We start from the raw sequence: 22,452 nt of genomic DNA, 5'->3' as shown, positions 1-22,452 counted from the left end.
TGAGCTGAGGTCTAATCAGAATAACCGAAAGCACCTTGTATGCATACAGGGCCTTGGAAATCAAATACCAGAGGGTATTGTCTAGAACATTAAACATAAAGGGATTTAAAAGAAATCAGAGCATTTATAAAAAAAAAATAATAAAAAACTGATCTCCCTCTCTTTTTAGGACAAAATGTGCCTGTTCTTGAAGGCATTACAAGTATAGTATGAAAACCTAGTAAAAACTGTTAACCTCTACCGACCTCTAGTGGTGTCCATATCGAATTGCAGTAATTGTAATAATGGTTATAAAAAGGTAACTTACCCCAAAATTGCTACTTAATTTGAATGTGTATCTTGTATATAAAAATTCCTTTAATTTACTTATCCATAAGCTCAGTTTTATTTTGTAAGTAATTTTTAAACAGTTTTATAGTGTAGCAGCAGGTGATATCTGTAGACTAGGAGTTATCAGTATTATTCTTTATTTATTTTAATCCTCATTAGCCACAACTATTCTTCCAGAGGTCCACAATATGTTCCTTACTGTTGAAAGTATACTTTCCCGCTTTACTGAATTAACAACTATGGCTTATTTTTGATACATAAACAACTTGGATTTGAAAAAGCACCATCACACCATCAGAGGCATCTTAACAAACAGCTTATTCGTCATTCTATGACCTGTTTGTGAAATGCGAGCCGTCATATCAGGTCTATTATTTGCTTAAGTAAATATTCAATATGCCTAGTCATAAAATCCTCGAGGCCTCTACCTGGGGACAAAATGGATCACGTCACGTCCGAACTTGAAATACCTTCAGGTACCGACAGTGCAGGTATATGTTAACATGCAGTTCCCTTTACATTCAACTCCCTACCGTATTTTAATAGTAAGGCAGGTTGTGAATCGCTTTACAGTTACTAATGTCACTTCCAGGAATGCCGGACTTGGGTCATATCTGTTAATGTTTCCTCCCCCGGTGTCTTTACTTGACTACGCCTTCCGACGTCAGCTCCACCGAAACTTTAAGGAGCTCACCTGCCTGGCAGCCAGGGTGGGAAAAGACGAACACTGAGAGGAGACACCAGTGTCCTCGTCCGGAAGAAAAACTTTCTCACGAGCTGACAGGTCAACAACATGTGAACTCGCGACCTGTTGATTTTCAGGAATTGTTGCCTTTTTGAACCGCTGCTGGGACGTTTAGGGACCCGCGGACACTGCGGTTTCATTACTTAAAGTTATAACTGATAGGGACTTCCGGGTTGGGACTTCGGCTGAGGAACGCCTATACGGCACTGGGAGTTGAAAACTAGTATGGAAACCAGTGTGGACATTGAGCTGCAGACCATCAAGACGAATGGGAACGATGGAGCAGCATATTTGTCTAATGAACGGGTGAGTTATTAATATTAGGGTAAATAAGTAAGAGTTTATGTTAAGTGGTTTGTCCAGTTATAATAATTATTATTATTACTATTATTATTGTTATTATTGTTATTATTATTATTATTATTATTATTATTATTATTATTATTATTATTGCATAAGAAATAATAATAACAATATTAATAACTGTGACAACAGCAATAATAATCACCATCATCATCCTCATAATATCTTATATCTACATCTATATAGGCCTACTGTATATAGCTACTACATCCCTATTTTCTTTCAGGTAGCTAATTTTTAGTGGCTGCACTATGAAACATAATGTCATCACCATTTTGCCCAAAAACTCCCATTGTGGTGTTTAGCATGTCATAGTAATATTACCTAATGTGGGAATAAAAATAAATATCATTGCCATATATAGACATATAGTATTTTGCTTCCTCATGTGTATAAGGCTTCATTGTAACGGAAGTAAACTGTGTCCTTGGAGAGTTTTCATTTGTGTATGAGAAGCTTGCTTTGTAGCTGTTCCCATGACAGTTATCGGGTAACCGGATGCCTCCCGTTGCCTCCCTTCTGCTGTGCACATCTAAGTTTTAATCATATTATGTGACTGAACCTGTGATTTTTGGTCAGACCTACAGAGGACACTCCACGTGTCAAAGCTCTGACCTTTCAGCTGAAATAGACTGACTCTGTTGTAACTTTCATTATTCTGTTTATCACTTTATTAAATAACACCAAAGACAACTTGATCGTTTCCCTCTTTTTTTGTTCACATCTGCCATAACACCTAATATTTGCCTGCTTCCAGGTGACAGCGAGTAATGGAGATGGTGCAGCGTACAGATACCCTGATGCATCAGAGAGAGATGGGTTGCTGTCAGGACAGGTGAGGTTCCAGCAAAGGTTGTGGTGGTTGTTCATCTTGTATATAGTTTTGTTCAGCTTTACAATCTGTTCAGATATTAGAATAACACATATTTTATGTTTAGCATGGATTTTACATGTCTGTGTAAAAGACAAAAAAAGGAGCTGTCACTTACTTCCTGCACTCCTGAAAGTGAATAAATCAACACACTGTCCCTAAATGATATATTGCATTCATACTAAGTAAATGACAACTAAGTAAGTGAAGTAAGTGACATATGTCTGCTTATATGTTTGTCAGATCGATGGTTGTAATGGCGGGGTGGCCCCATCTGCCCATACAGCAGAAGCTCAAAGGGATCTGGAACATAGATTTACTCCTCAAGAGGTTTGGAGACTTTTAAAGAAAAAGTCCAAAATGTTGATTGTGGGGTATTTCCTCTGACACTTGTAATAAAGGAAGTGTAACTGTCATGTGATAACTCACTGCGTTACTTTCCCATCCACCCCCGAAGAGGACAGTGAATCTCTGAATAACTTCTTGCAACTTTCATTTTGTTTTTTATGCTCTGTTAGTTATTTCTTGAATAATGTCATATTAGAGTGATGTATATCTATCTTGGTATTAAAGCTGATAGACTGTGGCCCTATGTTGACAAAGCAATTCCATTGTGCTTTTAGGAAAGCGCCGTGTGCAGGGTAAAGAGAGAGCTAAATGAGGTTGTCTTCTGGAAAGTCAGACTATGGATGATCATCATCAGCATCTTTGTTCTCATCTTGGCTGTGATTTTGATATCGATGGCCGTGTGCTCAGGTAAGGTGTTGAATGATGCTACATTTTTGTATTTACGTAAATGCAGTGGAAAGCAGGTAAAGATTTGAATTGCAATCTGTAACAAGGTGTTTTATCATACTTTAAAGCACAAATGTTACAAGGTCATGGACAGCTAAAGGTAAAAGTGCAAGTTATAATACAAGAACATGACATCAAACCCTTTGTGCAATGAATCTGTAGACTATTTCAGGAGTGTGTGAAAACATTTCATTTTCAGAAGTTATGTTTTCAGTTTTGAGGCTTTGACCCATTTTCTCTTTGAGCAGTGATCCACGAGGACAAGGATGACAACTTTGACCGTTCAATGTTTAAAGTTCCTCAACATTTCCACGGAAGCTTCCAACTGCCCAATCGGGTCTTCACAGAAGAACTTCTCACCCGTTCCTCCAATGAAAGCCAAGCACTTGCTGCTGACCTTCAAGAAAAGGTTTATACCATTTCTGACTTGTATTTCAAATAAAATACTTAAAGGTCCAGTGTGTAAGATTTAGGGGAGGTTTTTACTTGGAGCTGAATTATCCACAGAGGTTTCTTCCTCTCCAGAATAAATGCACCAGGTGATTAAACCAGTAGAAACACTAAATGAAGCAGTTTCAACTTAAAAAAAATCATCAGTGTTTTTCTGATGCTGTGGAGGGGCTGCTAACTATGGTAAATACAAATCAAGAGCCAGTGTTTGGTTTGTCCGTTCAGGGCTACTGCAGAAAAATGATATACACTCAAGAAAACATGCTTATTAGCCTATGTTATATTCCATTTCTGCCAATATATCCTCCTAAATCCTACACATTCGACCTGTGATTGGTTGTGTTTATAGCGCTTTATAAATATATGGAACAAATATAGAAACTGTGGAATACAAGACAAAATTGCTATGATTTGCTTTTGTATACAGTATATCTTCCTGTCTTTTGCTAATAGGCCTACATCAGTTGTCTCCTAGCAACAGCACCTACATTAGCATTATGAATAGAGGACTGACATTATGCTTATGACTTAACATAAAACAGCAGGGCATGGGGCATTATGTACAGTACGGCAATTACTTTAATTAATTGTAATAGTCATGGTGAATAGTTATGTTTTTAAGGTAAGGGAGGGTCATTTTATTTACAGTGTATAGCACATTTCATTAAAAAAAAAAGAACGTAAAAGCCCTTGTAACTGAGAATGTAATGCCTCATGCTTCACAAAACAGAAACTTGTTCCTAGCTGCTGGTGCTGAAAGCCCCTTTTTGTTTCTGCCAGAGAATTTAAAAGCCCTCAGCAGCAGGATAAAGCTCTCAGTAAAGTGAAAGTAACACCCACCTAAAACAATTCACTCTCATTGTTTGCTCTTGCATGTGTAAACCTGCCCCACCTAGCTGGTTGACCTCTACACATCCTCCCCTGCCCTGGGACGATACTTCTCCAGAGCTGAGATACGTGAATTCAGGTAAACACACATCACACTCAAGCATTTTCCCACCTCTGCTACATGAAACCACTGGATTTAGCCTTTTGTCATGTGTACATTTTACAGGGAAAAATGTGTTGAGCTTCAGAGTTTCTGTTTCACTCTCTCCACAGGAACGGTTCAGTCATCGCTGACTACCAGCTGACATTCCTCATGCCTGAAGAGCAGCAGGATCAGCTGAGAAACATCACTCTGAGTAGAGAGATGGTGTACAACGTGTTCAGACAGTTTCTCTACGACCAGGAGCCAGATGAGTCAGGACAGATGTACATTGATCCAGTTTCCCTGAGCATGTTTTAAGACACTAATGACAATGTTCACAAGCAAACAGGAAAACTGGTAAATCTTGCTTTCTTTGTTATTTAAGTGAGACTCTGACTCAGTAAACACTAAGCTTACAGTAAGGTGGTTGACCGTGGCATATGATTTGTCAGACTTCTGTGTAATTCTCCCACGAGTCTGCAGACATTTTGCATATGATGCATCTTTAACCACAGGAAGCTATGTGGCCACAGTCACACAGACCCGATACGGCTGTAGGTCATTATGATGACCTCATGACCTCTCAGACATTTGCCTGCTTTCAAACCATGTGGTTTAAAAATCAGTGTATGAAACACAATTTTTCTATATTGTATTTGAGAATTTTTTGTGCTCGTCTGTGCCTTATTTAGCTGTAAGTGTAAGATTGTTGGCACACATATCAGTGCTGTAATTATTTATATTCATTCTCTGACAATCACTGTGATGTTATACCTGACCGTTTGTACAAAACGTGGCGGAGTAAGTGTTTTTTTTTAAAGGAAATACAAATGTATATATTTTCATATCGGTGCCATTATTTTCTGTCACCGGACAGCATTTGCAAACCAAAACTGTGGAACGGCCTGAATGCATTTGCATAGACAGCGATCAGACTGCAGGAAGATCAGCTGTAGAGAACTGTACAAGAAAATAAGCCAGCTGGTGCAGTCATTTTGGAAATAATGACTACATAAAACTACATATACTGTATATTCTACTGTATACACAAAGGGTTAACCTGATGTACTTCTAACATTCTTTCTGGCTGAATAGTAGAGGAAGTGCATGTCAAACATGCAAATGATGAAGTACTGTTTACTTTGTTTTTCTGTCTCTGTTTGGAGTCAACATTTGAGAATTTACACTGACATTTTCCTCTTAAGGTGTGCTAGTAGCAGGTTGTTGCATTTAATAGCGCAGGCTGCGTATCACATGTTAATCAGCTAGAGCCGTGTCAGTGTGTGAGACTGCAGCCTGTTTCCTGGCAGTGATCATGTCAACATGTCTGTCCTCTAATAAGATTACAGCTGTGATTAATGTTTGTGCCAAATGATCTGGTCACAAACAGTCATTCTTCACAGCCACCAGATGGTTATTAATTAGTCCTCCCTTCAGCTGGTTACACTCAGTACAAGACTTCATGGAAAGAACTGAAGCTTGAGCCAACTAAGACACTAATTGCCATGTTTTTTATCACTTAACATTTTGTGGTAAGAACTCATCTGTTCCAAAGGTGAAAGTAAGGGTTTGATTCAAATAATGTGAGAAAATATGTATAAGGCCTGTAATTTCTCAAATAAAGAATATTTTTACAGATATTTTTCACAGCTGAAAGATGCAGTTAATTCGAAGCTCAACTGTAAGGGTTATTAGTCATTCACTTACAGGAGTTAGTTAATCCTCCTTTTTTAAATGGGGCTTAAAAGATATGGTGTATTGGATTGGCATAGAATTTATACTTGAATACAAGTTTTGGCATTATACATAAATTAGTCAGATGGCAGTGCACATAAAAAAATATTAACCCCACAACCAGCTGAGATTTATTAAGAAACTAATGGCCATTCTGAAAAGGCAAAATTAGAGTCACTTGAAAATATTATTGTGTATGACATAAATTCTTAATAGTACTGTATTCAGAAGGAAATACTGCTGCTACTATTTTCCCCCTGGGCTTTCTTTTCCTGAAGGGGAAATGTTAACACATGCCATTCTCAAATGTCCTTGTTGCATGATTGTCACATGCTGGTCAAAAGGTCAAGTTTAAAGAACATCAGTGGGATCCCGCTGAGGTTTCAACAGCTTATTACTGTACATAAAAACCAAATCAGTCCACCTGCTGCTGAGATAAACAAGCGTGAACCTGCACATTTCTGTTTAGACTGGATTTATTTATCAGATCGGATGGCTTTAATTGACCTAAGCTGCTCTTTACTGTATTTAGGGTTTGGGAGGGTGTCTGTAGGTGTCTCTCTCTGTTTCATCAAAGTAAACACGACTTTATCTGTCTGCAGCAGTGAGAGATCATGTGCCATGGCACAGGGTAGCGGCATGGATCCTGGTTGTGTATAGCTTTATAGTTTAATAGACGCTGGTTGCCTTCACTGTGTGTACTCACTGACAGTCCATCTCCTCAATCCTATTTTGAGAAATGTTAATCGTCTAAAGCCAGATTTACTATAATAAGCCCCGTGAGCTGCGATAGCCCGGTTGGCTTAAACACTACTACTCTGTATCCATTATCATACCCATGATCCTCTGGTCTGCAGGGCCACACTCAGGTCAGTTATGCCACCAGTGCAGGTTAAACATACATTTATCTACTCTGGTGTGTGTCTTTGCTCAGGGTGTTTACTTATTTCTGCTTACTCAAACTTATTAAAATCTACTCTGTAATGCCTTAGTATAAACCTAATTTTCATGATAAGGCTTGGGTTAATGCCATTAGATTGATTGTCTCAAGAAATTCTTTAATAACCACAATTAAACCTGTTATTTTAGGGTCAGTGGCAAAAGAAAACTTTAAGCATAATACCTTTTTCACTTGTCATTGAAGGAAAGAAAACAAACATGAACCCTTGTCTCCCTGCATGTTGACATGACAGAGATGTTTGAGTTAATTTGATCTGCTTGTGGGCGCTACAGCTGGAAAGGGGTTAAAATGGTTTAACTCTTTGCAAATGGAAGGCAAGACCGGTCACTATTAGAACTCACTGAACTCTGATCCTTCTGAAATGTTGTCTGTAAGCAGGAAGGGAAAAAAGTGAATGTTTCAATCCTCTGCCTATGTATTTGTATGTCTTACTGTAGATTATAAAATACATCCAAAGTACAGTGCTTCTGATCTTGCGCTTGCTAACATGGTTCCCAATTTGTGAACGTAGCTGCCAGGCAAACTAAAACGCAACATGCTTAGAGTATACTTTTATTGGACTGTCTTCACTTCAGTAAAACCTTTAGCTTGTATGTAATTTCTTATGTAACAAACACATTGTGAAAGTCTTGCAAACCAGCCAAGAATCCTTGTGTGTTATGTCGTGTTATGAATTCTTCTGCAGCTTCCCTCAATGATGTAAGCCCTCAAAGGAATACTTCACCCACAAAATGATCATTTGCATATCAATTAGTCGTGCCTTGTTGCTTTGAATTCCTGAAAAGAAAAAGTTTTCTTGCCTCCATGGAAAGTGGTGAACGTATTGATTTATTGATTGATTTGGGGACAGCAAAACTACATCAAACATGCTTTTACAAACTCTCTCACAACCGGCTTTGAAGAGTGTATAGGTAAGTTATATTTCAATTCAGTTTGAGGCAGTAAGGTTGATCTTTGGTGTGTCTGATCTGAGCACCAGTTGCAGCCTTTTCACTCCTGGTGGCTTGTCAACATTATTAACAGTTCGGCAATGAATACTGAATTGAGCCATCAAAATTAATTAACACTTTTAGTCCTTGAAATTTTGACAGCTTTTGTTCATTGTATCTTTGACAAGTCTAAAAATAGGATAACAAAAGACCATATGAAGGACAGGCCTCTAATGTGCACAAGCACAAAATTAAAAATGATAAATTATTCGCTTTTGAAAAAAAAAATGTACATGCATATACATGTTTCTCCTTTTATTAACATACCTATTCTGTGTATGACCCTATTTATCATAGATAATATAACTTTTATGTAATTTTTCTCAAGAGGCTTAGTGCGTTTCTTGTAGCTCAGAAAAATCCCCTGGCCTGTTCATGTCTGTAAAGAGGATGAGTCGACTCCCACAGGAATTCCCTTGGTAATTCCCTGAGGAACCCCAGAGGTGTGGGATAACCATTGAGAGGGAGGACACAGCTATGTTGGTACATTTAGATTATTTCTTTGAATGCATTAAGATGTGACTACGCAGGTGAGCACAGAAAATAATGGTGGCTATAAAAATACCTCCCTAAAAGGGCAATGAAGAAACAACAAACACAGAAAAGAAAATGGAATATTGAATTAATATGAAAAAAATAAATCAAAAAATGAGAAGCAATTTCGTCCCCCAGTGCCATGGTAGAAGTCTTCAATTAATGCTGTAATTCTCTCAGAGTCAAAAGTTCAAGCCCAGGTGAGCTTCCCTTGTTAAAGTCCCATCTCCCAGAATCTCGGTAACCAAGCCCCCTTCAGTCATGTAGCATGCAATGTTCTGATGTTCTTGGAAGACTTGTGCAGTTATCCTATTAAAGGGTTATCTCTGCTTTTGGCTGTGCCAAGACTTAAAGCTTAAGGTGGTCGTTGCATGAGCTTTCCTCAGTGCTGCCAGTGCTCTGTGAGAACACTGTCATCTCCTGCTCTCAACCTCACCACTGGCTCTCTGCAGGACTCTGGCCCAAATCAAGCCTCTGGAGGAATAATGGGCGCCCACAGCTCCAACCTGGATGATCTCATGGAGGAGGACATGCACCACTGGTACACCAAATTCATGAGGGAGTCTCCGTCGGGGCTCATAACGCTCTTTGAGCTCAAGACTATGCTTGAAATGGGCGGTATGACAGAGGAGGCCAGCAGTTATGTGGACCAGGTCTTCTTCACCTTTGATATGGATGGGGTAGGAAAACAGTGTTCTTTCTTGGTCTCAAGTTCTTTCTTGTTCAGGAAAATAATTGCGTGATTCCCTTAGTCTGGAAATGATATGCCAACTGATGAGACAGTTGCTTGATGAATTCCTGATGCATACAGGTTGTTGAAATAATCAAATAATTACACTGGTATCATAGAACCAAACTTTGCAGTGAGAAATAAAAGGCTCGTTGCCTTATTTCTGATGGTTTTAAAAGAGAGTGTACCATTTTAAAAAGACTGTTCTCTACTGTGAGTCCTGACCTCTTTAACAGAGCTTAGGACAAAAGGTCATGCATGATGGGCAGAACATGAATTACAGTAAATATGTGCTATAGTTTCCTCAGCATTAACCCTATAGTCCTTGCTTAAAAATGCATAAATGTTATATGATACAGCTGAAAATCTTAATTGAAATAATATCTTTTGGTGTTGCTGTACAAGCACATGCATTGTCCTTCTCCTAACGGTGTCTCTCTGTCTTTTTGCAGGATGGCTATATAGACTTTGTGGAATACATCGCAGCAATCAGTTTGCTACTGAAAGGAGAAATTAACCAGAAACTGAAGTGGTACTTCAAGCTCTTTGATCAAGATGGAAATGGGAAAATTGACAAAGATGAATTGGAGACCATATTCAAGGTACAGTCTAATTTTGTTCCATAACATATTTAACAAAGAGAGCAGCTAAACGTTTCCTGTATGATAAAGCTTAACAGCTCTTCTCCGAAAGAGCAGAAATGGGCCATGAACTAGATGTGAGGCCTAATCCAGGGGGCTTCTTACCCAACGCCATGGCTAAATTTGGCCATATTACCTCATTCAGTCACGAAAGACGCCACAGAGTAATCATCCTACAGATTACATGACACCTTTCTCCCTTGTCACCATTATATTAGTAACTGTAGGAAATTACACTTATTATCAGTTAAGTGGTATCAGCAGTCCTTTAAGACTCAGTAGGAGGTGGAGTAGGACCAGTATATAGCTTTTCTCACTCACTAAGTCTCCTGTTTAGTTTTTGCATTCAGCAGCTGCCATGTTTTATTTAAGTGATAGGCCTTTGCAAGTATCAGTATAACAAACAATGAACCATGTAAATTCTTTTAGGCTATTCAAGATATCACCAGAAGCTACGACATCCCCCCAGATGAGATTGTGACTCTTATATATGAGAAGATTGATGTCAACGGAGAAGGTGAGGAATGTTTTATTTACTTTATTAGCGCTGAATATAAAAAGTGTTCTTGGTTAGAAATAATGTCACCATGACTTGTCCAGCCTTGCATGAGTATGAGGCATCAATAAACATTCTAGTTGGGAAAAATAATAATACCCATTTCTCTTAGACAATGTTTAAAATACGCTGATGCCATTTTCATCTTTCCTGCTTCTGTCCGCAGGCGAGCTCACACTGGAGGAGTTCATCAGTGGAGTCAGGGATCATCCCGACATCATGGAAATGCTCACCAAGATGATGGATCTTACCAACGTCCTGGAAATTATTCTTAAAGGCCAACAGAGGAAAGCTGTAAACTGAATTAGCAATGAACAAGATGGATTGTGTGGAGAATTCTTTTTGGAGGGTTTTCAGCATGCAGCAGTGTTGAGAGAAGAGTGTTTGTGCTTGACTGGTGAAGAGCCAAGTCCCAGCTCAAACTGCACAGATTGAACTGAATGGATTGACTGAGCAGGCCCACGCAGACATGATCTCTCTCTGTGTGTGCCACCGGAGGGAAGCAGGGGATTTGTCCTCTTCCCTCAGCTTGCGCTCGCACATTCCTTCAGCAGTGGCCCTTCAGTTTTGATAAGTTTTCAAACGTTTTTACTGGTGATGTGTTTGGAGAGTCTCGGTGAAGGGAGGCCCATCTGCTCTCAGGTTTCCATCATGATTCAAGGAGACGGCGCAAAGAGAGGTAGATAGATCGCTTTGATTTATCTTGTTAAGAGCTTACTGAGCCGGAAATATTGTATGGGACTTTTGGTTCACAGTACTGTCAGGCACAAGAAGACAACTGTCAAACTGATAGTGAATGTCTTACAAAACTTCAGTACAGAAAGCACTTCCTATGGCATCTATGACATCATTACAGCATTTGGGTGTTAACCTATTAACATGTTAACATCTAAAACACTTAATGAGATTGATTGTTCTGTGTTTTGTGTTGTTGCACATGTAGGATCTGCATGAAAGCTATGCTGATGCTTGTAGAAAAACTGGATGGTAGCTGAAGATCCATGTCGTGGGTGAATATAAAAAAAGTAATTGCATGAATTTAGTATATTTTACAATAATTAAGTTTGCAATGTTGCCTTAAAATCAATACAATGTTTTTGTTAAACTCTTTTTGTCTTTTGTTCTCTAAATAATCTTGACCCTGGCAGTTTATGGTATAATTTTTTTTTCACCTGATTAAAATGCGGGAGTAAAAGCAACCCAACATTTTATTACTTCATTAATTTATGGTTTAAAGCAGACCTTTAGGTCATGCACATGCAGATGATGAACACCAACTGCTGGACAAGAGATCATGCCACTAGACTATGCTCCCATGAATATATATTTCATCAGACTGGTATGATGAAGAACTTTAAGTTCATCACCTCACCTCAGTGACAATTAAATTTATATTTATGGGAGTATACTCTAGTGTGCAGACTCTTGTTTTTCCATTCAAAGCAGACCATTGTCACAAGAATGCAGGGGGCATAAAACCTATTCAAATTCATCACTCTCTGATCTGCTTAATTATGAGAGGAGTTCTACATTAAACGTAAAATGGAAGCATATGCATGGTGTCCAAAATAACCTGTCTCCAACTGCAAACATAGTGTATGTCACTGTGTGAAAATCCATTTTAAATTAAACCTTATCCAAAGACCAGCTATCGTTCTCTAAACAATTATCCTTGTCTTTTTAAGTGATAAAAATCTAGTCTTTTGTTTTCAGGGTGGTGCTTGGCTCCTCTTCTGAACTAGTCTGCCAAGGGACAGACTGTCTGCAGAGCTTTCATTTCCATTTGTGCACAAAATACCAGAGCTCTTCTCAAACATGAACGATCCTTATTATCAGCCATCATTTAGTTTTTGAGGGGAGCCAGACGTACAAACAATTGTTTGCACCCAAGCCCATCTGGACCTCTCCGTCATTTTTGAGATTATATGAGGATAACTTAATTTTCTTTTAAAGATCTGTTGTCCAAGTTCTCTTTGCCTTTGCAGTATTAGGTGCAAACAGACAACAGAAGAACCAGGAGTTCATGTCTCTAAGATAACCTGCAAATGCAAACACAGCTGACCTTGGTTTAATAATTCGTCCTTTTTGTTTGGTTAAAATTTGACATCCCTCTGCTGATTTTTGAACTTAAATTAATAAATACAAAATCATGTCAGCCCCTTGTACAGAGGATATTCAAACAAAATGGTCTGCAAGGTTAATGATTTATCGGATGTTCATTTTGTTCCACACCAGTCAGATATTGTTATGACCTCAGAGGAATTACAGGTTGTGTAAATCAAATAAAGATAAGAGTTTGACTCCACATAGCACTCAAAGCGTTCCTAAAAGTATCGGCTGATGTAATTACGTAACTGCCCAGATCGACCCACCTGTGCTCATCATATAAATTCACCACTATCTGCTCTCATGGCTTTGCACTGCACACTGCTTCCTATACTGTCAGCCACCACAGCACAGGAACAGCTAACCACATCCAACTGGAACCATGCAGTCTGCCGAAGCCAAATTCAACAAAAACAGCCTGCTCTTGGCTCTGAGGCGATACAGCTCAGCTGTTAGCGACATGGAGCAGACCATTCTCCTGCCGAGCCTGCTGCGAGATGTACCCTCTGATGAGGCGTGGGACTGTGAAGCAGCAGAGGAGTCCTGCAGAGACCTGTATGGCACCTATCAGCTGCTCAAAGCCATAAGAAACACCGTGGAGAGCAACCTGGGTCTCCTGGATGACCACAAGTCCAAGAACACAGTGCTCAACAAGACCCTGGAGCCTCTCTTGGACACAGATCCTGAAGGTCTCTTCCGCTTCCACCTCACAGGACTGTTTTCTGTGATGATTGACCTCACCAAGAAGACTCAGAGCCTCACAGAGAAATATATGGACATCATTGGAGTGGCAAATTAGAAACATGTAAGATACATGGACATAAAGCAAAATACCTGGTGTTTGTAAAAGTGCTGTGGCAAAGTCATCTGAACATCCCAAATGTCCGCACTGTTTACACTCAGTGACTTCTAACTTAATGAAAATGGAATAAACATGCGTTGTCAATACTGATCAATTTGATCTCTTCATTTGCTGACTGTTATAGTCTCTTGGAAACTGTGGTTTAAGAGTATGGCAAATGTTGACTGATTAAATGATCATGAAAAAACAGAGCATTGTTCTAGGCTTGATTTATGCCCAAACACACAAACTCATCATGCTTGTTGTTTTAACTTATCAGGAAAATTTCAGTCACAACATTTTGACTTTGGGTATTTTTTTATTTACATAATTATATTTAACACAATAAAGATTTCACAAAAAGACCACTCAGGACAGATGGTAGTCTGTAGGTGTTTTCTCTTCCCCTCCCTCTTCCATCTCACCAGCCTCAGACACTTAGCGCACAGGATGGAAAGGCTCAACAATTTCTGCAAAGGTCTTTTTCTCTGGTGAGACAAAACAAAGAGAAGAAAATGATTACTCACATGCAAAGGCCACAATGTTTTAGATGTATCTGTGAAGACCTGTGTATTGAACTTTAAAAGCTTCATATCCTAATATTTACCATATGTTAAGATTCTGGTCTTTTATCACCATATGATGGTGGTGGTGATAGGTTAATGTGTAAGAGAATAACAGTCCATTCAAAAACACAAAGTAATAAAAATATTCTGGATAAGAAATTAAATTATATTCATACAGAGCACTGCATGCACCTGTTATTAAATAATCAGGTAACAGCCCTGCAGTTCCTTCTTAAAGCAACTGCTCAACTGACAAGAGATCATGCAAAAGATGGAAAAACAGAGTTCACCACTAGACTGTGCTCCCATGAATATATATTTCATCAGACTGATGTGATGAAGAACATTAAGCTTATCACCTCACCTCACTGGTGATTAAATTAAATTCATATTCATGGGAGTATACTCTAGTGTGTAGGCTGTTTTTCCATCCAAAGCAGACCACTGTCAAAAGGATGCAGGGGTTATAAAATGTGTTCAAATTCATCACTCTCTGATCTGCTTAATTATGAGAGGAATTCTACAATATTTTAATATAAAAACTAACTATAAGTGTAAAATGCATATGCATGGTGTCCAAAATAACCTGTTTCCAACTACAAACATACTGTAAATCACTGTGTGAAAATACATTTTAAATTGAACCTTATCTCAAGAGCAGCTATCATACTCTAAACAATTGAAACTTGATTTTTTAAGTGACAACAAACTAGTCTTTTGTGTTCAGGGTGGTGCTTGGCTCCTCTTCTGAACCAGTCTGCCAATGGCCAGACTGTCTGCAGAGCTTTCATTTCCATTTGTGTGCAATAATATTTACCATGATTTAGGATTCTGGTCTGTTATCACCATATGATTGCTCATAGTGATGACAGTTAAATGTGCAATAGCACAACAGACCATTTAAAAACACAAAGTAACAAAAAAAAAAAAATCTGAATAAGAAAATAAAATATATTCATACAGTGCACTGCATAAATCTGTCTAACCAGATAACAGCCATGCAGTTCCTTCTTAAAAAAAATCCTGCTCAACTGTGCTTAAGAAAAATCAACCTGATAACTATCATGCTACAAATTTTCATGAAGAAGCAATCAGTGACCTTACTGCACAGACAGGTGGATGAAGTGGGACTTATCAGTGTCCCTCCTGAGACTTTAAGTAAATGATTATTGAGAAACATGCATAGAACATTATGAGCACAGCTATACTGATGTGTTCTTGTGTCTTCTCCTGTTTGAGCAAGAGCTCTGAAAATTCACTCACCCTTTGGTGCAAACTCCTCTGGGTGGAGTCTGATATACTCGTTCATATCACGATCCAGTCTGGCATAAGTGTAATTTTCATATTTAGTTAGGTGGTAGCCAATGAACCAACCGATTGTTGCCAACAGGACTTGTCGGTGGACACCTAAAAAAGGAAAATAATACAGATGACGATTTTTTTTAGCACATAGCATGAAAGCACAACAATATAAGCTTTGCACTGAAAGCAAAAATAAAATTTTTATTGTTTTTTTGTGGAAATTAACAAGCATCCTAGAGTATACAAATCAGAACTAGGAGGAAAACATTTTAGAAAGTTATATTGAGATAATTTTCTCACTAGTGCACCTGGTGCTGAAAGTAAGAACAGTTCAAAACTGGAGTATACAAATAAACAAAGCATAAATAGCCTATAGTCTATCAGATTGAACATGCAGCTTAGATTAAAAACAGCCTCGAGCCCTTACTTCATAGCTTGTCTGCTATTATTTACCATTTAATTTGAGACATATGAAACGAGAGGAAACACAGGTAGGTAACCACACACTTTAAGCTAACACAATAAATATGTCATAAGTCATTACTCTGCTATGAAACAACGTGTTGGCTCTTTACCAGTGCACCATCTCAGGGTAGGTTTTTTTTTATATTTTCTGATTAAATGTCGCATACGCTTTAAAGGAGAGTCCACCTCAGCAGACAGGATAAGGTCTGACAGGCAGCTAGCAAACATGCTAACCTGATTTTAGCGGCGGCCTGTGGTTGATGGCGTTATGAAGCATCGCGGAGCACCAGCCTATACCGGCCAGCCACACCGAGCTCCTGTTGACGATCCCCGGAGGAGGGAGAGACTTCGCCTCGTCTGGTACCAGCCCCATGGCGACAAATTTCCACTTAAACTGAGAAATTTAAGTGACCTCCCGTCTGCCTGCCTTGTTAGCTATCACCTCCTATAGGAAGTCAAGGGCATGGTGTGCAACCGAATAAAACGTCCGGGTACATCAAATGAGAAGCGCTTCAGTTCCGCCTGTCCTGTATCCTAGCAACGCACGAAGCCCCAGATGATAAAACTTTACATTTAGCAATGAAAATGATTACTATTCAATGACATTACATTGATTAGATTTTTAAATATAGAATCACATACACATAACACTGTTATCCACGTATTTTAAACAGTACAGAACACTACATCAAATGAAGCTCTCTGTAAGTTGCTGGGCTATTACTAAGCTTGATACTAACATTAGGCAATTTTGGTATCTAGCCAGCTTTTTCTTTAGAATTATTATTCATTACAGTGGGCTAACTAATGCAGGCTTGGTGAGTGATGTGGCCGCATTTGCCATGTAAGGTTGTACTGATGGTCAGTGGTGTTGTAGTGGGGGAAAATGGCACTGAATACCCAAGGCCCCAGTGGGAGGGGGTGCATTGAAAAGCCTGGAATGAAAAGTTTGCACTTTTATTACATTTCCAAATACTAAAGTTTCATAAATACATTTAAACTGGCTGAATAAATCAGCTGGTAGTAACAATATTAGTTGCTAGTAGAAGTCTTTTGGAGTTGTACAACAGCCAACATAAATCTTCTATGTAACTTACTATGTCCTAGTGTGTATGTGTCCTTCTAACATTCACAATAATAAATTAACAGAAGCTGCAAAACACTGCTATGGCCCTTGAGTAATGAGAACTTGAAGGATGTCCCTTTTTTTTAAGTCATTGCCTCATGATTATCATAACTCTGTACTGTATGTGGTACAGCTAATATAGGCTACATTAAGATTTCTAACAATGACCATCCTATATTGCATATATAAAGTGTGAAAGTGTGAAATGTAATGGAGTAAATGCATAACATTTAACACAGTATAAATGTTTATATCTTGAATTGTCTGCTTCATCAGCCTTTAACATGATATCTATCTGATTTATTTTATATTCATGTTTTCATGCATTCTTTTAATTCTTTGCATGCTTTTACGTTTTTCTATTTTAGTGGCCATTTTAACACCTGGCCTGTGAACAACAGTTGAAAATTAGCCTTTATCTGACACTAACACATCTACAGTAATATTTATTAATGTGCACTGCCCCTACAGAAATGAAATCAGCAATTAAATAAATAAAAATACTTAAGTTCAGCTCCTTATAATAGCACTTATGTGCAATACTTGAGTAGATGTACTGGGTTACTTTGCATGTGCGCTGATGACATCATTGAGTGCAGTCTTCCTCCTCCTCCTCCTCCTCCTCTATGAGACAGGCTGCTGCTGAGCTGCTGAGGATACACAGCCAGAGGAATTATGCCCTGCCCAGCAGTGGCTTTGCCTATTTGATGAGGTGACCTATGCATACCAAGTAGTTGTAAGTCCGGGGAGATCCCCGTGTTTTTGGTAAGTGCAAACTCTCTCCACACTCTCTCCAGGCTGACTGACATGTTTCTCTCCTGCTTCTGCACATAGTGGCAAAATGGCTAGAGTCGCACGGTAGCTGCTAGTTGCTACTGTTGCTAGCTTCGCCCTAATGGCTCTCAGCTCAGGCTCCAAATGTGGCATTAATAGGAAGAAATGTGTTGTTAACTCAGATCGAGCCTGTGCAGGATGATATAATGTTACTTTGCGTTATAAAACAGGATAAAATGGCGAAGAAGGAAATGCGACGCAGGGAACAATTCATATGGACGCGCTTTCAATTGAATTAGACCTTAAAATAGGGCTCATTGTATCCAGGCTGGCATTCAGGGATTCACGTAGTCTTGCAAGCAACAGTTTGACCCTTAATGTTGTTCCTTTTTATTATGAGATATTTAGTTTTTACGCACGTACAGGCCCGAGTCTCCGTGCTGGCACTGGAGCAGATGTAACGGTGCAGCAGAGAATACTAAAACTGTTTATTACAACCCCTGTTTACATGCATGTTACACCAGGACACTGACCGGAGACATAGAGATCCATCAGGTCGGCTACACATCTGCATTTTATCTTGCAGATTATTTTCTCCAACAGTGTTTTCAGCTTCCGTGGCTCCATTATTCCCCAAAAGTGATGCACGGACCCTGAAACTGCGCTATGCACGAAATATTAGGGATCTCACGTTGTGTCATATGATGTGAAAATGGGGAAAATGATTGAGAAGTGAAACAGGAGAAGAGATAGAAATATTTCCTCTGCGTGTTCCTCCGTGTCCTCATGTTGTTGTTCTCAAAGTTCAGAGTGTCCTCAGTGTAAGAGGCCTCAATGATGGAGCAGCAAGGACAGCATGTGATTTAATTAAATGTGTAGATTATCATTTTTATGAATACCAGAGATAGGGAGGTACAACAATGTCACAGAGTTGAGGAACTTTTGCTTTGAGTAATTAGTCAGCAAATGTTGTACAATTTATTTGTGGAACTGAGCTACATCTGAAATCAAATTTACACACCTAAGATCCAAACCAGTGCATTTTAAACTCACAATTCCTCCTATTTGTGTCAGTGAGGATTATTCAAGTCAGATGTCAGCTGTGATCTCTCCCGGGGATGCTGGCCTTTACGCCACTTTCACAACTCTTTGGTTTCCTCATCATCTTCACCGTCTGTCTTCAGGACTTTTCAGGATTGTGCCACTTGCCTCGACTTAATCTAATGCATTGATTTCATGTGAATGCATTTACTAACCACCAGTTTTCGTGTGTCTTTATTCTTTACAGTTTAGCATGAGCATGGAAGATTATGACTACCTGTTCAAAATAGTTCTGATAGGAAATGCTGGAGTTGGGAAGACATGTCTCGTCCGGCGCTTTACTCAGGTTTGTATAAGTCTGAGTGTGTGAGTTTAGAGATGTTGACTTACATAGTATTAAAATACCAGACTGTGTATTTATGTTTTTATTTTAGGGCCTTTTCCCACCTGGACAGGGGGCTACTATCGGAGTAGATTTTATGATTAAAACGGTGGAAATCAAAGGGGAGAAGGTCAAGGTACTGAAAGATTACAGTTATTTTTTAACACATAACATCAGATGCCTTTATGTTTTGCTATAGTTGCTCATTGCAGATATTCTGGTTTGCAGCTGCAGATATGGGACACAGCTGGACAGGAGAGATTTCGCTCCATTACTCAGAGTTATTACCGTAGTGCCAACGCCCTCATTCTTACGTATGACATTACCTGTGAGGACTCCTTCAGGTGCCTTCCAGAGTGGCTGAGGGAGATTGAGCAGTATGCCAACAACCAGGTGGTGACTATATTAGTCGGTAAGAAGTCTGACTCTGTACATTAATAACAGATGGACCTCTTTCATCATCGGGCTCATTGTTCATTATGAGAACGCTGTGAATAATAGTGTGCACCGGAACTGGCCTGGTTTTCAGAGCCCGCTTGGCGAGCTGATGTCAGAGGTAGTTTCTGAATAGACTTGCAAACGTCAAAGCCAGTTTTTGTTAACATAAAGAAATCATTTTTGTCTGGAATAAAAAGCTTATACACTGTCTTTGCTTACATGCACACACATACCCCTCCACTTCATCAGAAAGACAGTCTGTGTTGTGATGCAAGACGCCACATTCCTGCTTGTTACATGTGTTGACATATGCATGTTATATGTCTTTCCAGGTAATAAAATAGATCTGGCAGAGAAGAGAGAGGTTCTCAGACAGAGGGCTGAAGACTTCGCCGAGGCTCAGAGCATGCTGTATCTAGAGACCTCGGCCAAAGAGTCTGACAATGTTGAGAAACTTTTCCTCGACCTGGCCTGCGAACTCATTCGAGAGGCCAAGCAGAACAAGCTTGACAACAATGACACTGCCCCGATGCCCGGTGAGGGTAAAACCATCAGTTACTTGAGCTGCTGCAACCTCAATTAGAGAGAGCTCAGCCCTCTGGCCGTGGTAACTCAGTAGCCATTGACTGTAGAGGGCAGATGGCCGAGCCCCAATGCCTCCGTCCCTCTGAAATGGCATAAAGCCACTTCTTAATCCTGTCATTTCCAATCCCATGCCTTTTTAAAAGCTGTACAAGGGAGTTAGTCAACTTTAGTTTGGCCTTCCAGGAACAAGCATTTTAGATGCTGCCAGTATGGAGAACATTGTCCTCAATGCAACAGGATGTAAAGAGTTGCCTGATGCATCCAGGAATCGGAGTAGGCTTCCATTTTGTTCTCCTCATGGTGAAATGGCAGACCTTTCCTATTTGGGCTTTAGGATCCATTGTCATTAAACATCAATATTCACCAGCAGTATTACGTGAGTAAAAAGTTCGACCAGGTATTTTGTTACAGATTCTACATAGCTGACAACAGGTATCATGATCATCGGAGGTTATCAGTAAATGGTAACACTATGTTTACATACACTACATTTTTGAGATGACATAGTCTGATCAAGTTGCAAAAAAAGTTTTGCAAGCTTACCCTAAAAATCTGTTGCACAATCATATATTACCCTCTGGTTTCTTCTGCTCTGAGAATCGCATATGGTTTTATTAATTGTCATAATCTCATTTCTGAGTAGTTATTTGCACCTGTCATTACAAACTGTGAAATATTTGTTCCCAATAGAAGGTTTTTACTTGCTGCTAAAATATGTTTTTGTGTCGGATAACAAACTGAAACACGTATAAATACTACATTCAAACAGTATTCTGTGATACCATTGTTATTTTTATTTTTAGCATACTTGCAGCGCTTGTGTTTAGTCAGTTGATATTGTATGAAGCAGTTTGAAAGGCCTCAGATATCATCAGTCATCAGTAGAAATTATAAAGTTTAATCAATTGACTTTTTTATTTGACTGTCAGCTGTTTTTTTAAATTTTAATTTCATCATAAACGTGAATATTTCTGCCTTTGTTGTTGCTGCCTAGCCATGAAATTGTATCACTTCTTATTTGTTCGAAGAGATATGTTCATGTAGTTTCGTATTTGACTTGTTGTACTTCATATGCTTTTATTGTGAAATTTCTTGATTGTCCAGCATGTTTTGCCATAATTTGTAGTGTCTAACTTTATCTTTCATATATTTGCCATAACTGTAATGTACTGTATTGCACAATGCCATATACTGCACACTTATTATTTTTATTGTAACATTTTGTCCTTTGTTGTACAGACTGTAGTACATCTTGGCACTTTGCTTTTATATTTTTTATTTTCAGTAATCCCTTTGTACAACCGGCGAGCATTTTGTTTTGCCTTTGACCTTAGATTTAACAGCAGTGACTTATTGTTAATCCCTTGCATTTTCTTGAAAACACAATATGGGAAATACAAAGGAAAACACTATTGGGATATTGTGCTTCTTTTCCTTTATGTGTACAAAGTAATACCTAAAAATACTCTGTATAACATTAAATAATTACACTAAATATCGTTTACTTGTCATGTTATTATTGCTTACAGCCAGTCATTACCGTGACTGTCCAGTACTGTAGTAAAGATCCTTATTCATTTGAACCTCCTAATTAACAAGTAACCTCTTGCCATGGCCACTTGTAACGAAATGTTTGTACGTTGTTTTAATTTGAAATAATGTACCGGAACTTAAAGTGTTTTATCATTGACGCCGACTTTACGAATTAAATATTGCAGATCCTCAGAGTGACCACAAGAAGGCAGTGAAGACTCGTTATTTTCATATTGTAAAAAAAATTAAATATACAGGTTGTCACCAGCATTTAGAGTTATGATGAACTTTACGTGAAAAAAACATGTCTTTAGATAAAAAAAATATATATTAAAAAAATACACATACAGTTGCATATTTTCTATATATTTATATAGAAATTTAAATTTATATAAAAAAAGTATATGCAGTTTAAAATTACATAATTATTATAGTCATAATTACTTTTCACATAATGAAAAATACAAACATCTGTTAAAGCTGTTAAACCTGATAACTGGTTAAAAAAAAAAATAAAAAAATAATAGACTAGTTGCTTCTCATATATACAATGGCACTTTGGCATTATATGTATTATATATGTATATGTATTTTATACACACATATATATATATATATATATAT

At 38.5% G+C, this 22,452-nt stretch overlaps 5 protein-coding genes across 6 annotated transcripts; 4 read left to right on the top strand and 1 right to left on the bottom strand.

The window, feature by feature from the left end:
* Positions 1-931: 931 nt before the first annotated feature.
* On the top strand, positions 932-6,164 carry c15h3orf52 (chromosome 15 C3orf52 homolog). 2 transcript variants are annotated; one of them, XM_033630706.2, is made up of 7 exons: positions 943-1,381; positions 2,196-2,273; positions 2,553-2,639; positions 2,933-3,065; positions 3,353-3,513; positions 4,451-4,521; positions 4,656-6,164. In XM_033630706.2, the coding sequence occupies exons 1-7, from the start codon at positions 1,301-1,303 to the stop codon at positions 4,840-4,842; spliced, it is 798 nt and encodes a 265-aa protein (XP_033486597.1). In that variant the 5' UTR covers positions 943-1,300; the 3' UTR covers positions 4,843-6,164. The 2 variants fall into 2 exon arrangements, with proteins under 2 accessions (XP_078023071.1, XP_033486597.1); XM_078166945.1 differs by lacking the exon at positions 2,553-2,639 and having other exon boundaries at positions 932-1,381.
* Positions 6,165-8,617: 2,453 nt separating this feature from the next.
* guca1c (guanylate cyclase activator 1C) lies at positions 8,618-11,868 on the top strand. The gene is made up of 4 exons (XM_033632129.2): positions 8,618-9,422; positions 9,925-10,074; positions 10,543-10,630; positions 10,836-11,868. Exons 1-4 carry the CDS (start codon positions 9,114-9,116, stop codon positions 10,970-10,972), a joined length of 684 nt encoding a protein of 227 aa, XP_033488020.1. The 5' UTR covers positions 8,618-9,113; the 3' UTR covers positions 10,973-11,868.
* Positions 11,869-12,397: 529 nt separating this feature from the next.
* On the top strand, positions 12,398-13,826 carry thrsp (thyroid hormone responsive). Its single transcript, XM_033632130.2, has one exon. It carries the CDS (start codon positions 13,158-13,160, stop codon positions 13,572-13,574), a length of 417 nt encoding a protein of 138 aa, XP_033488021.1. The 5' UTR covers positions 12,398-13,157; the 3' UTR covers positions 13,575-13,826.
* An 89-nt stretch (positions 13,827-13,915) lies between these two features.
* Positions 13,916-16,430, bottom strand: ndufc2 (NADH:ubiquinone oxidoreductase subunit C2). Its single transcript, XM_033632131.2, has 3 exons — positions 16,184-16,430; positions 15,446-15,589; positions 13,916-14,104 (listed from the first exon to the last, which is right to left on the bottom strand). Exons 1-3 carry the CDS (start codon positions 16,320-16,322, stop codon positions 14,055-14,057), a joined length of 333 nt encoding a protein of 110 aa, XP_033488022.1. The 5' UTR covers positions 16,323-16,430; the 3' UTR covers positions 13,916-14,054.
* A 1,264-nt stretch (positions 16,431-17,694) lies between these two features.
* rab30 (RAB30, member RAS oncogene family) lies at positions 17,695-21,790 on the top strand. Its single transcript, XM_033632249.2, has 5 exons — positions 17,695-17,840; positions 19,138-19,236; positions 19,325-19,408; positions 19,501-19,684; positions 20,043-21,790. Exons 2-5 carry the CDS (start codon positions 19,144-19,146, stop codon positions 20,291-20,293), a joined length of 612 nt encoding a protein of 203 aa, XP_033488140.1. The 5' UTR covers positions 17,695-17,840; positions 19,138-19,143; the 3' UTR covers positions 20,294-21,790.
* The last annotated feature ends 662 nt before the right edge of the window (positions 21,791-22,452 follow it).

Source organism: Epinephelus lanceolatus, chromosome 4 (assembly GCF_041903045.1).
Source record: "Epinephelus lanceolatus isolate andai-2023 chromosome 4, ASM4190304v1, whole genome shotgun sequence".
Classification (NCBI taxonomy): Eukaryota; Metazoa; Chordata; class Actinopteri; order Perciformes; family Serranidae; genus Epinephelus; species Epinephelus lanceolatus.
Note: the sequence above shows the minus strand (reverse complement) of the source record. Positions and strands in the feature narration are given on the sequence as shown.

What these genes read in the sequence shown, in the direction of transcription:
- c15h3orf52 (XM_033630706.2), top strand. Translation starts at nt 1,301, where the DNA reads ATGGAAACCAGTGTGGACATTGAGCTGCAGACCATCAAGACGAATGGG. An exon ending in ATGGGTTGCTGTCAGGACAG is followed by an intron (nt 2,274 to 2,552) that starts GTGAGGTTCCAG and finishes TATGTTTGTCAG; the next exon opens with ATCGATGGTTGTAATGGCGG. An exon ending in ATCGATGGCCGTGTGCTCAG is followed by an intron (nt 3,066 to 3,352) that starts GTAAGGTGTTGA and finishes CTCTTTGAGCAG; the next exon opens with TGATCCACGAGGACAAGGAT.
- guca1c (XM_033632129.2), top strand. Translation starts at nt 9,114, where the DNA reads ATGAGCTTTCCTCAGTGCTGCCAGTGCTCTGTGAGAACACTGTCATCT. An exon ending in AATTGGAGACCATATTCAAG is followed by an intron (nt 10,075 to 10,542) that starts GTACAGTCTAAT and finishes AAATTCTTTTAG; the next exon opens with GCTATTCAAGATATCACCAG. An exon ending in GATTGATGTCAACGGAGAAG is followed by an intron (nt 10,631 to 10,835) that starts GTGAGGAATGTT and finishes TTCTGTCCGCAG; the next exon opens with GCGAGCTCACACTGGAGGAG.
- thrsp (XM_033632130.2), top strand. Translation starts at nt 13,158, where the DNA reads ATGCAGTCTGCCGAAGCCAAATTCAACAAAAACAGCCTGCTCTTGGCT.
- ndufc2 (XM_033632131.2), bottom strand. Translation starts at nt 16,322, where the DNA reads ATGGGGCTGGTACCAGACGAGGCGAAGTCTCTCCCTCCTCCGGGGATC. An exon ending in CAGGCCGCCGCTAAAATCAG is followed by an intron (nt 15,590 to 16,183) that starts GTTAGCATGTTT and finishes TTCCTTTTTTAG; the next exon opens with GTGTCCACCGACAAGTCCTG. An exon ending in AGAGGAGTTTGCACCAAAGG is followed by an intron (nt 14,105 to 15,445) that starts GTGAGTGAATTT and finishes TTGTCTCACCAG; the next exon opens with AGAAAAAGACCTTTGCAGAA.
- rab30 (XM_033632249.2), top strand. Translation starts at nt 19,144, where the DNA reads ATGAGCATGGAAGATTATGACTACCTGTTCAAAATAGTTCTGATAGGA. An exon ending in TCGTCCGGCGCTTTACTCAG is followed by an intron (nt 19,237 to 19,324) that starts GTTTGTATAAGT and finishes TTTTTATTTTAG; the next exon opens with GGCCTTTTCCCACCTGGACA. An exon ending in GGTGGTGACTATATTAGTCG is followed by an intron (nt 19,685 to 20,042) that starts GTAAGAAGTCTG and finishes ATGTCTTTCCAG; the next exon opens with GTAATAAAATAGATCTGGCA.